Genomic DNA, 13,909 nt, shown 5'->3' on the forward strand with positions numbered 1-13,909 from the left:
TATTTATAACCAGAGAGATGTTCACTCACTCACTCAGGCTGGCTAATTAGAAAATTAATTTTATTCTTTGATTCTTGAAAAAAGAAAACATTTTTCTCAGGGAAGACTCCAGCAAGCCAAGCTCTTACTGATAGGCATAAAAGGCATCTTCAGCTACTGCTGTGAATGTTATTTCTGGCTCCGTGTTTGCCAAGAGGAGCTCTGTTTGTGAGCACAAGAATTATAAGAATAGGCAGGATTCCAACTCCATTAGTTAAACATTTTCAGGAATATCAGCACAATGAAGGAGCACTTAAACGTTGCTGCATAGAGAGATCAAGGACTAGAGATGTGTATGAGTAACAATGAACAGAAACATAGATTCCTATGGAGTGAAATGGAGAGGATCGGTTTGGATGTCACCATCAAGTTGGCCCACCCATTGCATTAGGAACATGTTGTGCGCGTATCTTACCTCTACCCCCACCCCCCTCCCATCTACTGTTCCACTCGTATATAATCACATGGGTGGCAGAACACCTGAGAGGTCTTAATTGCATGTTTTGGGTGCCACTACACATGATGCTGAGGGAGTGGAATGGCACGTGGAGGAAGGGACATGCAGTCACATTCACCTTGCGTGATAGTATTGTCCAAACCAGCCCAGACCAATTTGTGTTCTGAAGAAAAGTATAAAGTCCCTTTCAGGTTTACATGTGGATAACTGCTTCTTTCTCTTCATTATATAGCACTGTCAAGGCATAGAGTGGGTGGAGTTTCATAAGGAAGGCCATCGACCAATTAGATTACATTCGTTCATAGGAAAGAAAACAATGTTTCTATTCCATCCTTCCTCCAAGCACAGGACAGCGTACAAAGTTCTCCTTTCTCATTTTGTCCTCACAACCACCATGTGAGATAGGCTGAGAGATAGTGACTGTCCTCCTAGTGAGCTTCCTGGCTGAGTTGAACTATCCAACCTGCCTACTGCCTGCCTACAGTCCCACCTGCCTACTACGAATCCTATATTCTAACCACTATACTGATGCTCAAATAGGCATACTTAGGGCACATTCCTAACCCCTTATGTCAGTGCTTTCCAACAGTGGCATAGCGGTGCCAATGGGACGTGTGCTGCATCCTGCAGTTGGGTGTCTCTCACAGAGGCCTCCTCAAAGTCAGGGAATGCTTGTTCCCTTACCTTAGAGTTGCATTGTCCTTATGTCAGTGCTGGAAAGTGGGTTAGGATTGCGCCCTTAGGTATTCATTTCAACTGGGGATGAAGATTACAAAATTAGACCAAACACATTCTGAAATAGGTGAGTTTTGAGTAGGGATTTGAATGAAGCAAGGAAGGGGTGGCGCCACATAAATTTCCAGATGAAAAGAGAGTAGGCATAAGGGCCTAGTTTTTACATTCTCCTTGGTATACAGTAGTACTACCTGATGTTCAAGTATAATATTTAACACTGTGAGACTCAGGATACCCGGTACTCCAATCGGGAAATGATTACATGGAGAATGTAACCTGGGCTGTGCAGTCCTGAAAGTGCTATTAAAGCATTAAAGGGCTGGATTGTGCATCATATCCAACGAGCAAAATCACTTTGATAAACTTCAGGGGAAAAAATGTTTTGCAGGAAATCCCATGGTGGAAGACTCATTCTGCAATTAGGACAAGAAGTATGTATGGTGAGGTCAACTCCTGAACTTAGTTCTTGCTGTCCCGCATTTGTTCCATCAGTGGATGAGTGTTTGGTTCATGACATGTCACCTGGTGGCATGACCACATTAATAACCACCAGCTTGTTTTGTTCATGCAGAAACTGTCCTCCGAAAGACCAAGTTCTGATGGAGAGGGTGTGGCAGAAAATGGAATATCTGCCATCTGTAATGGAAAAGAACAAGGTGAGATTCTGCTGATTGTGAGTCAGACTATGAAATGTTTGCAAATAATCTGGGAAAATTCAGGCAAGGTGGCCAGAAGAAGGACCTAGAGTTAAAAACAGACTGAGGGAAGGTAAAGTAGAAGAAACCGAGCCCTGAGATAAACAGGGAAGGGTGGGGTTTGGAAAAAGTTTATGCAAGACCTCAGGAATGAGAGTTGAGAAAGATTAACACTGAGTAGCAGCTGATGCTGACCAGGAGCCAAGCTGTCTGAAGCAAGCAGGACTTGAAGAGTGGACCAAGGAAAATGAGGGCCAGGACAAGCTTCATAGAAAATGAATATTGCCAACTTCCCAGGTCTTGGAAAACTGGTGGAGTCCTTGTAAGTTGGAGAGGAATGTGGACTTCCCTGGAGTAACTGGTGGGCCACTGTATGCTGGGCTAGATAGGCTTTTGGCCTGGTCCAACAGGGCTCGTTTTTCATTACTTACTTACTTACTTACTTACTTAAAAGGCCTTTAAACTGTCTGAATCAGCTTTCCCTATTGCTGCCTCTGTGGGAAAAGCTGAAAAAGTTACATTCCTGCTTATGGTGCCATTTTTAAAGGTGTAAGAGTTCTACAAGGTTCTATTAGGTTCTTGAAACATTGTTGACTATGAATGAAGGAGCATTAAAAAAAACAAAACTCTGCTTCTGTGCTGCCTGATACAAAGAAATAAAGCCAGGGAAGTTTTTCACAACATGGAGATAAGATAAAGTATTAATCTGCTTAACTTGTTTGTGTCTGGCAGTTTAAAGGCATGTGGACAGGGTACAAAAAAATGTTGACAACCTTGTAGGCAAGGGAACTTAGCTTTTTAGAGCCAGAGGACCATGGGATGGAGATCCAAACAGGCATATGTTTGCAGGACCTTTACGAGATCTGTAGCAGGATAGTGTTGCTTTTCTAAGTCCCAGCAGCACTATGCCAAGAAAAGCCATTTACCCTTCTATGCAATTTTTAGAGGACTTCTCAGGGTCTGAACATGGAAAAGCTGAAGAGGCATTGCAGCCCAACAGTCAGCAAGAAGGAGAGTTGTATTTCATAAAGGAGTTTGAGCTAACCATCAGATCCACTGAAGAGAGAGGAAAAACTAGAATGGTAGGCTATAGCACCAGGTTCACTTTGTCTCCCTCCCTGTCTGGCAGCACACGAACAGGCTATAATCTTATTTTACTTTGTCACATCCATTCCCAGCTGTAACTGACTCAAGTCACTCAACCATTTTCTGGGACATGGGATGAAATAAAGGCTTTTCTTGGCTTGCATCAGTTGCTCAAGTTAACAAATAAATTCATGGCACAACTACTTCTCTTTCATAACTGGATCTTTTGAAATCCTATAAGACTTACATGTGCATGTTTTTTTTTGATAGTAAAAAGGAAAAAGAGCTCAAAGACAGACTCGAAAGGCACTGTGACGAAGGTGACAGGGAAGAAGATAACAAAGATCATTGGTTTGGGAAAGAAAAAGCCCTCCACAGATGAGCAAACCTCATCTGCCGAAGAAGATATTCCTACATGTGGTGAGTGGCTTCTTATCATATTGTCACTTTAAACTAGAGCATGCACATGCCAGAAACAGTTCCACCAGGCTTGTATTCTGTTGTGTTCCAATTTCTCAGACTCACTTCTTTGTTCTGTGAAGAGCTTCTATCTCTCAAATTGGGATTCAGTGAACTAATAGCACTTTAAGATATTTAAGCTAATAGCACTTAAAGTGCTATTAAATAGCACTTTAAACACTCTAGTCCCTCGCCTTCATCTGTATACCACCCATGAATTCTGTACAGGCACCTGGAATCTTTTTTACTGGTCTGCATTGAATAAACCAGCAGTTCTCAAACTCTCAGGAAGAGATTTAGTCGCAATAAGTGTGTGTGGGGGCAGGGAAGGCAGTGACATGACCTGCTGGATCTCTCCACTTTGGAGGGGCACAGGGGCTTGCTGCCACTTACCAGAGCCTGCAGCAGCCTCTCAGGGTTGCGGGGAGCACCCCATGCCAGCCTCTTCAGAGCTTCCACGCTGTGGAGAATATCAAAATTGTGTTTGCGACCACTTTGCGTTTGCAAAACCGGAAGTTGTTACGATGGCGACTTTGAGGGTCTCTGCATGTTGAGGAGCCCTGTGGAGGCAGGCGGAGGAGGCTCTCCGCACCCCCAGGAGGCTGCTGCAGGCTCTGGTAAGTGGCAGCAAGCCCCTGTGCCCCTCCGAAGTGGTGTGATCAAGCAGCTCTCGTCACTATCTCCCCCCCTCCCCTTAAGGGAGCAGGGGCCAGAGCTCTCAGGCTGGGGCATCGCCACGCCCCAGTTTAAGAACTGCTGCAATAAGCTGTGGAGATGGGTTTTACTGCTACCTTGGAGTGTCCATTCACATCAATGGGTCATTGTAAGTTGTTGATCGGCCATCTCTCCCATGGATACAAGGAGCGCAAGTTTTCACAAACCATGTGCTCCTGCCATTGTTCAGAGCATGTGGATTGTGAGTGCTTGCGTGTTCACAGCTGCTGAGGTGGCACTTTGTGAAGGACTCCAGTGGGGCAGTTCTACCTCACCTGCTGCCCCCACAGCTCACATCCCTGATCTTTCTTCTACCCCATCCCTGATAGGAAGAGGGAGAACTTGTTCTTTGCTGCCCCATTGAGCAAAACCAGATCTAATGGGCTTTAGCTGCAGGAGGGGAGATTCTAGTTGAAGACTTTCTTAATGCTAAGAGCAGTGCAACAATAGAAGCCGTACAGTGGGAATGGGTGTGTTCTCCCTTGCCTGAGGTCTTCAAGCAGAGGCTTAACAAGCACTTCTTGGAAATGCTCTAAAAATGATTTTCCTGCTTCTAACAAGGGGCTAGCCTAGATGGGTTTGAAGGCCACTTCCAGCTTTCTTGTTTATCATTCATGGAGATGATCAATGCCCTCTTTCTGCACTTCTCAATTTATGTGACAAGTTGCAAATACATTTGTGGCATTCCTATTTCTAACTGTCCTTTCTTGACTCCCTGTACCACATTTTGAGACTTCCAGTTTTTTTGTGCTCATAAGTGGGGCCAGCTTTAAACTGACTTCCCCAATATAGCCAAATTGGGCCCCGCGCCTCAGGAACCCCCATGCTGGGGTGGCAAGCAGATCCCTCACTAGTCAGGAGGCCGGCACGGTGAGTGGAGTGTCTGCACTTGTGGACCTGCCTGCCTGCCTGCCCGCCCCAGTGTCAGTTTGGCCTGAAATGGGCCTCCCGGAAGCATTGGCAGTGACATCATCACATCACGGCCACCTACGTCTGGGTAGTGCAGTGTTTCATGGCAGGCACTATCAACCCTGGGTGTGCTTGCCACTTGTTCAGTAGGAGCGCTTGCGAGGGAGGCCTCCCTGCAGAAGTTGGTGCTACATCGGGCCCTAAGGCCATCCCTTCCCATAAGTTTCTTCCTCTGTAATTAATTGCCTTTTCAGTGGGGGGAAGGGTGCAGTTTAAATTGTGGAATTCGCTCATGGGAAAATGATTAGATCCCACTGCCTCTTGCATCTTGGCCCCAGTCCAAATCAGGTCACCCACTGTTCACAGTATTTCTTTGGCATCTCCCTAAAACCTCCAAGCCCACAGCTGGGGCAGTACCCCAAGTACTTGTGCTTCCAGTTCAATAACCTCTCCCCATGTGCCATAATCCTGACTTCTCCCCTGCTGCTGGCTGCTGTTTAACTTTTCACTGGCAGACACAGCCAAACTACATCTTTAAATGCAGACAGAAAGACACCAGACTGTGAAGGATTCCATCTGGAATGAAGGTGTTTTATGAAAGATTAACTTGTATTTGTAAAAATCCCTGCAAGGGGATTTACATGCCTATGTAAACCACCTATGTAAACCATTAAAGTCAGAGAAGAAATCCAATGACAAGAAAGCTGGTATTAATACTGGTATTATTATAAGTGATGTGTAGTTCAGCTGCATGGGCCAACAAAGCTACTTCAGAATGAGGTGCTTCAGAAATTTCATTATGTAGCCAAATCCATTTAGCACTATGACCATCTCTAATTCCTATAATGAAGAAGACCCAGTTTGGAAAAAAGATGGTACTCCAACAAAAGTCAATCAGGCCTGTTCGCACTTTCCACTGCCAAATACCCAAGCTCCTGGTGAGCATACACTAGAGTATCTGTTGTAGGGAAGGTTGCACAACTGTATAGAAAGCACTTCTGCTTCCTTTTGAGCACCCCCCCCCACCCCAGTGATACCAGAAGGGGAGCCCTTTTTGTAGTTTGAGACAGTTTGGCATAAAACACCCCAATTCTGGCTCCTTCCTAGTTTTAATCTTCAGTTGCAAACGCCTGATTTTGATAAGCACTCAAGTTTACTTGAAAGAACATTTGGTTGGTTTAAATAAATGAAAGTGCTTGTTTTTGTTTTTGGCAGGATATCTAAATGTACTCTCAAATAACCGCTGGCGTGAGCGCTGGTGCAGAGTGAAAGATAATAAGCTCATTTTTCACAAGGATCGGACAGATCTGAAGACCCATATTGTCTCAATTCCTCTGCGTGGTTGTGAAGTTATTCCTGGATTGGATTCTAAGCATCCTCTGACATTCCGTCTGCTTCGAAATGCACAGGAAGTTGCGGTACTAGAGGTATGTTAGCGTGCAGAAATTGACACAGGTGGAGTACCACTTCCGCTCTAAATCATATATTCCATACCTAAGGAGAAACAATCCAATTCTGTTCTGAAAAGAGGTGTTTATTTGCTTCTCTTCATACCTCTGTCAGGAGCTCTAGTTCTATCCTGGCTAAATAAAAGTTTCAACTTTTCTCAGCTTAGAGTACAGCTTGGCACCTTAATATTCATAGTTTGTTATGGGATTTCTGTTAAAATTTGTAATAACATAGGGTTGCAAGCTTGGTTCTTTATTCCCTTGTTGACTATAAAGTATTCAGGATGTTCACTACGTCTTTTGTATGCCAAACACTTAATAAACCTCATTTTTACAAGTAAGTATCAGTTTTATGTTTCTTGCATACTAATTTTAGGAATCTGGCCATCTCGAAATTCTTTTTAGAAGAGGCAGGGTTTAAATTTTCAAATAAAGATAATGCTGCCTGAAACATAGTTATGCTTGACTTTATAACTGATCATTTCATTGAGAGATGAAGGGTTTACACAGGATTTTCTTATCTTCATGTAGGCATCATCTTCAGAAGACATGGGTAGGTGGATTGGAATTTTGCTGGCTGAGAGTGGCTCTTCTACGGATCCTGGCACTTTGCACTATGACTACATAGATGTGGACGTGACTGCAAATGTCATACAAGCTGCAAAACAAACATTCTGGTAGGAGAAGCTAAATCAGCTAAGAGCATTTTTAGGAACTCTAGGTTTCCTTGTTTTAAATTTGGGCACCATAAGATCTTATCTGTCATCCTTCCTTTATTAGATGTTACTCCAAAAACCTGTGACACCTTGAGATGTGACATGATAGGTATGCTTAAAGCTGTTCAGTAGCAGCTGTCATGTGCCCCAGGTTTGTTTGTATTGTTTAAAGTTGTGAATGGAGGCAAGACTCGTGCTGGAACAGACAGGCTATCTGACCTGCCCTGTGTCCTGTACAGAGCTGGGGCTGGCTCCCATGCAACTCAGAGTAAGGGGAATTAATTCCCCTTACCCCATGTTATGTGGCAGCCTCTCTGGTGGGGCTACTTGGGGATCTGCACCACTGAAATTGGTAGAACAGATCCAAGCAGCCTGATGTAAGGCTGGGCTGCTTGGAGGGGGGGGCCGCAGTTAGAATCTGGCCTAAGTGTTGGATCATGGTACTGCCCATTCCCAGGGCCGGTCCATCCACTGGGCTTCCCACTGCCCTCCCTCCCCTACCCCAGGACGTCCCGCCCTCCACCCACCCTCCTCAAACCCCCACACCAACCTAGGGAGGCTGGCGCAAACTCACCTCTTTCTATTGGCCTCCACGGGCTGGCATGTGTCCTTGCACTGGCCTAGCCAACTAACAGGTTTTCACAGATGTGCCTTGCAGCATGTTTGCAACACTACTGAGCTGGCACAAGGAACTTGTGTTGGTTCAGAGAGCACTCAGGATTGCATTCTCAGTACTTCACAAAGCAGTTTAGGCTGCAGTTCTGAGAACAGATGATGAATAAATCCCATTGAAGCCAGTGGACCTTACTAATATTCCCAGGATCATGCTGTTGATTGCTAAACACTTATATTCACTCAAAATGCTTTACAAAAAATAGCTTGTCAACTCATAGCCTCCTTAAAGCCTAAAATACGAAAGGAGATATACAGGCTGAGTCTCCTTGTTTGTGAGGGTTCCATTCCCAGAACTCACGTGGATGGCAAAAACAGCATGAAAGCAAATCCATTTAAAAAACAATGTCCCTTTGCTAGGGGATCTAAAAATAGCCTTGCTTACCTTTGTGATGTAAGACAGAGTCATTAGGCAGACAATCCATCAATCAGTCTCTCTCCAGGTGCTTAGAAAGGCTTCACTCTGAGCCAGCAAACCCCCCCCCCCTCACCCAGTGCAGCGCTGGGAAAGAATGCAAAGTGATTATCTCTCTTTCACATGCTCAGTAGGAATGGGGGGGGTCGCTTGTAGTGGAGCTGTTCCTAAGTGCCTGGAGAGAGAGCGCAATGGATGTATTATCAGCCAGCTGCCCCCTCTTGCATTAAAGAGGCTATTGTTACTTTTTTCCTTTAAAGGTCCCTTCTCATCACTTTGAGATGAGGTTTCACCAGCCTCCTGGTGAAAAATCTGTGAATAATTGGGTTATACAGGTGGTTATTATTCACAAACTCAAGTGGATGGCAAAAAAAGTACTATAGCAAATTATTTATCAACTTTCAACTCAATCTGCAAAGATAGACCAAGCTCTGGAAATCTGTACTGCTGACAAACACATGAAAGAAAAATATATGGAAACACGCACCCTTCCTTTATTTTAGGCCCAAGTCACATAAATTATTTGATTTGGTTCTCAATGCTAGAGCAAAGTTTTTGGAAGTGTGCCTCCAAAAATATATCGTCCCGGCTTACTTTTGTTCTTAAATGACGTATTTTTATTAGCAATTCTCAGCTGGTATTAACCAGGTTTGGTGTCCAAAGTTATTTGCAGTCGATGCAAGAGTAGTCACAGCATCCAAGCTTCTGTAAGCAAGTTCCTAATTTTTTTCAGCTCTGTTCACCAAAAGCACCCATCACCACCACTTGCTGAAAGCAGCATTCGATGAGAATTTGAAATATAGATACTGAGAGGAGGGTAGCCCCCCAAAAGAAGAGTGTGCTAGATTAAGGTTTTCTTAGTTCTTTCCAAAAATAACAGGCCCCCTGCCCAGCAACCTAACACCCTTACAGCTGCCTCAATTGCTTTCTATTCCTTAGGAACCTCAGTCTCGCCTTTCTTCTGCCACAATCAAACTGCATTTTCTCTTTCCTTACACCAAAGTCTGTCAGTCTGTTAGGCTTGTCCTTAAAGCCTGTCAGTTTTGCTTCCTCTAAGTAGGTGAAAACTTGTCTGTTTTAAAACACTGGAGGATTGTTTAGAGTTCTTCTATTTTTTTCATTGCTTTTGTTTATGCTCCTTGCATGCTAGGCTGTTTGGTTATATTTGCAGCCAGCAGTATGGCCTCTATGCATATTAAGAGTGGCAAGCACCCTTTATACTCTCCTCCCTAGGATCAAGTGTGAATTCTTTTATGTACTCTGGAGCCCCGAGGCCTATCTTGTTTACTCATACTGCTATCCTGTACATGTTTACTCAGAAATAAGTTCATTGAATTCAGTGGGGTCTGCTCTTGGTTAGAGTGTGTAGGAGTGTAGCCTCTGATATGTTGTGTGGCTTATAAATGAGATCCTTGGCATTGGTTCTCACTGATCCTTGGCATTGGTTCAGTGTTTCTCAAACTGGGTTGGGACCCACTAGGTGGGTCACGAGCCAATTTCAGGTGGGTCCCCATTCATTTCAATATTTTATTTTTAATATATTAGACTTGATGCTGCCATGGTGTGTGATTGCATTGGGGAAATGTTACAGACCTGTACTTTTAACAAACTATTATGTATATTCTTTTAACAATTATAGTAAATGGGACTTACTCCTGGGTAACTGTGGGTAGGATTGCAGCCTAGGATGTCACTTCTGGTCGTGACATCACTTCTGGTGGGTCCTGACAGATTCTCATTCTAAAAAAGTGGGTCCGGGTACTAAATGTGTGAGAACCACTGGCCTAGTTATTATGGTGCACATGCCTCTCTCCTGTTGCCTATTCACTGTCATGATCTGTTTGTGTCTCATCCTGTTTGGCTATGAAATGCAGGAGGAATTACACTCTGGGACTTGTAATTCCTGAGACACTGTGCATAGGGAGGTTTGCTTCTGAACCACACATCCTACAGTTTTTAAATATGATTTCCCATGCTTTTTCTTTTCCAGAGAATGAAAGAACATTCTCTAGACCAGGGGTGCCCAAGCCCCGGCCCCAGCCCTGGGGCCACTGATGGCCCTCGAGGCCTCTCAATGTGGCCCTCAGGGAGCCCCCAGTCTCCAATGAGTCTTTGGCCCTCCATTTGTTGGAGCCCACACTGGCTGGATGCAACTGATCTGTGTGAGGGCGACTGTTTGACCTCTCGCGTGAGCTGTGGGATGAGAGCTCCCTCCACTGCTTGTTGTTTCACGTTGGTGATGCAGTAGCAGCAGCAAAGGAAAGGCCAGCCTTGCTTTGTGCAAGGCCTTTTATAGGCCTTGAGCTATTGCAAGACCTTCATTCATTCATATAAGTTTTTCTTTAATATATTCATTTATGTAAACTTATGTAAATTTATTCAAATTTTAAATGTAAATTAATTCCTCCACCACCCCTGTCACAATGTTAGAGAGACGATGTGGCCCTCTTGCCAAAAACTTTGGATACCCCTGATCTAGACCATTGATCTAGAGGACCATTGACTGTTCAAAATATTGCTTGTTCTAACATGGCTTCTGACTGGCTTCAGAAAATCACTCAAGATCTGGCACTCTGTTTTCTCAAACTGCTCTGCTCTTCTTATGACTCTAATTTACTTTAAATCCTTCCTTAAAACTAACCGGTGAAAACATTGTCTTCCCCGCCTCTCATCCCCATACTATGCTATAACTAAGCATATGTACATAAAATTTAATTAACATTTAATTAACAGTATTTATATACCGCTTTTCAACTGAACGTTCACAAAGCGGTTTACAGAGAAAAATCAAATAACTAAATGGCTCCCTGTCCCAAAAGGGCTCACAATCTAAAAAGATGCAAAAGAATACCAGCAGACAGCCACTAGAAAAGACACTGCTGGGGTGAGGTGGGCCAGTTACTCTCCCCCTGCTAAATAAAAGAGGAGCACTCACCTGAAAAAGTGCCTCTTACCCAATTAGCAGGGGTTAATGATCAAATATTTAGCTCCTCTGTCTTCCTTGTATTTTTTTTAAGATAGTGAGCCCACGCATAATTAATTCACCCTACAATTTAGTTTTTCCCCCTTATGGTAATGAACTGGCAGTGCAGACTGGACCCCACCCTACCCAATCCTTTGGATCCGTATAAGGTATCTATTTGGGCCCTGGGTGAGTGCAAGGCTCCTAACTAGTTGCAGACCCAGGCTACACCCAAGATCTTGGAAAAGGGCGACATTGAGTGTATGTGTATATCTATATAAAAAAACCAGTAAGGTTATATCCATCTCCTCTTCCCCCCCTTTTTTTAACTACTAGCTTTGATAGGAAAAAGGAAAGCCTGTTGGCTGATTCTACCTGCAACAGCATGCATTAACTTCCTGAAAATACTTGATCTTTCCCATGAATTAGCCTTCTGCTGGGGAAATTCAAGAGAATATTATTGAGTTCTTACATCCTCAAGTTTTTTCCTAGAGTGTTCCAGTTTTCTTTTGATTTTTTCCCCCTTCAGAAATCTTCCTTGCAGTACCATGAGAAGTGAGATGAATTTATTTGGAGCTCAAATTTCTGCTGCATTTTTTTTTCCTGGCGCATTGTGCTTTGCTAAATAACAGCTTGTTTATTTAAACTACAGCTTACAAAACTGTGTTGTGTTTCTGTGATATAAAACCTCTTAGAAGGCAAAGGGAAATGCAAGGAAGAATTTAGAGAAGGAAAGAAAGGGGATAACTACCTTGATGTGCTTAAAATATAAAACTAATGTGTCCCTGGCTTTTTGTCTTCTAGTTTTATGAACAGACGGGTTATCTCTGCTAATCCATATAGAGGAAATGCTGCCAATGGCTACGCGTGCCCCAGTGGAATGGCACTTCATTATGATGATGTTCCTTGCATAAATGGATCAGTAAGAATTGATTTTTGTGTAGGTCAAATCCCTTATGTGTGTTCAACCCCCAGAAGGGTATGAAGCCACTTAACTGAGTGTCAATGGGCATGATCCCAAAATATTACTTTGCCTTATCTGCAGACTCCTTGGATGTGGGGTATTTGTTTCAGTACTGCATGCACATGTCAGCAATCATACATTTATACAGTCTAATGCTCCTTGATTAGTTTCAGCCAAGGCATTAATGCAACTCTGAGGAAAGGTCAAAGCATGGATTTGATTAAATCTGAGCTCACACAAAATATAGAAGAGTGAAACTGAAAGATAATGCTAATGTTCTTTAGTTGCCGGTCTTCATATACTTTTTCTCTTGTATTCCTCACTCTTCACAAACATCCAAAAAGATCACGTTGGCTAAAGATGTAATTCTAGTTTCACTTGCTAGAGAGTAAATCCCATTGAAGTCACTGGGGCCTACTTCTTAGTAACTATGCTTAGGAGTGCATTGCAAGGGCTCAAGATCCTCTTATTCTCTCTCTGTTTCACACCTAAAACTTTTTCAGTGTACAGTTAGGAAAGGAATCTTTGGACATCTATGCACAATTAATTCATAATATACATGGATGTCTATAAATAGACTGAAAACAACTTTTATTTATTCAATGAGTCTGTGAATCATTGGGGATTTGAAAAGTGTTTGTGCTGACATTTTTTTGTGAAAATGAAAGGAAGGACGTTCCTATCTGATTACAGTGCTTTGTTTGTTTATCTATGTACTGCCTTTTCATCATGCCCTTCCTCCAAGGACTTAAGGAGCATGCAAGGAGTTATCTCATTTTACACTCACAGCAGCTCCTTGGGTAGGTTAGGTTATGATGATTTGCTTAGGCCATCCACTGATTTTAGTGGCTGAGCGCTTTGCTACAAGTACTGAGTTCCTAAAAATAGAACTTCCTCTTTATCCACCCACCTAGTATGAGAGGGTGAAAAAAATGGGTCTAAAATAAGGAAGTCTCCAATCCTGAAGTAATGTGAAAATTATAGTGAAAAATTGCAGAAATCTAATTCTCGCTACCAGCTGCAACATGTCATTCTGTTAACATTGTTCTTTATTGAACTGTGGGTGTTGTGATTGAACCCCCTTAGTTCCTCCTCTCCTTCCTCCAGAGAAAATGGTTGGAGGCTTACAGCCTTGATCATGTATTTCTTGGGACAGGATTATGTGCTGAGCATCTGCATTCTTAAAATGCAAGAATTGTATTCCTAATATGGCATACACCAAAATTATCGAGCTTGCTTCTGTTGTGTTTTTAACTCGCCAGCCAAATTCTTGCCTTAGTTCATTGGGACTTGTGTGGGCATAGCAGAGTTGGACAACGTATATGCTGCATCTTGAAATATTATGAAAGTGAAGAAAAATCCATGATGGGCACCATGATATTGCCCCTTTCAATAAATTATTTAGGGGATCTCATGGAGATCTCCAAAAGTACCTTAAGAATTTAGATAATCCTAATCAGAATAAAATAAATCTGCAAAATAAAACCAGATTTTCATTCTGATTTTTTTAGAGTATAATGAGTCAATAATGGAGACGATGCATGCTGAGAGGGATCTTAATGACTTGGTGTTAACTTTCTAATGATTTCATTTTTTTTTCCAGTGCATGACGTTTGTGCTAATTTGCTAAGTATGTGT

The 13,909-nt window shown here is 43.0% G+C and overlaps 1 protein-coding gene across 3 annotated transcripts in view; it reads left to right on the forward strand.

Moving 5' to 3' along the window:
* AFAP1 (actin filament associated protein 1) overlaps nt 1-13,909 on the forward strand; it is a 51,873-nt gene that overhangs the window by 30,306 nt on the left and 7,658 nt on the right. For 2 of the 3 annotated variants that reach the window (XM_066623826.1, XM_066623824.1), the window contains exons 8-12: nt 1,803-1,887; nt 3,283-3,432; nt 6,310-6,521; nt 7,074-7,219; nt 12,112-12,247. In XM_066623826.1, the coding sequence (XP_066479923.1) occupies nt 1,803-1,887; nt 3,283-3,432; nt 6,310-6,521; nt 7,074-7,219; nt 12,112-12,247 (729 nt within the window). The remainder of the gene's footprint in view (nt 1-1,802; nt 1,888-3,282; nt 3,433-6,309; nt 6,522-7,073; nt 7,220-12,111; nt 12,248-13,909) is intronic. The other variant, XM_066623825.1, reaches the window with a different exon arrangement.

Source organism: Tiliqua scincoides, chromosome 4, assembly GCF_035046505.1.
Source record: "Tiliqua scincoides isolate rTilSci1 chromosome 4, rTilSci1.hap2, whole genome shotgun sequence".
Classification (NCBI taxonomy): Eukaryota; Metazoa; Chordata; class Lepidosauria; order Squamata; family Scincidae; genus Tiliqua; species Tiliqua scincoides.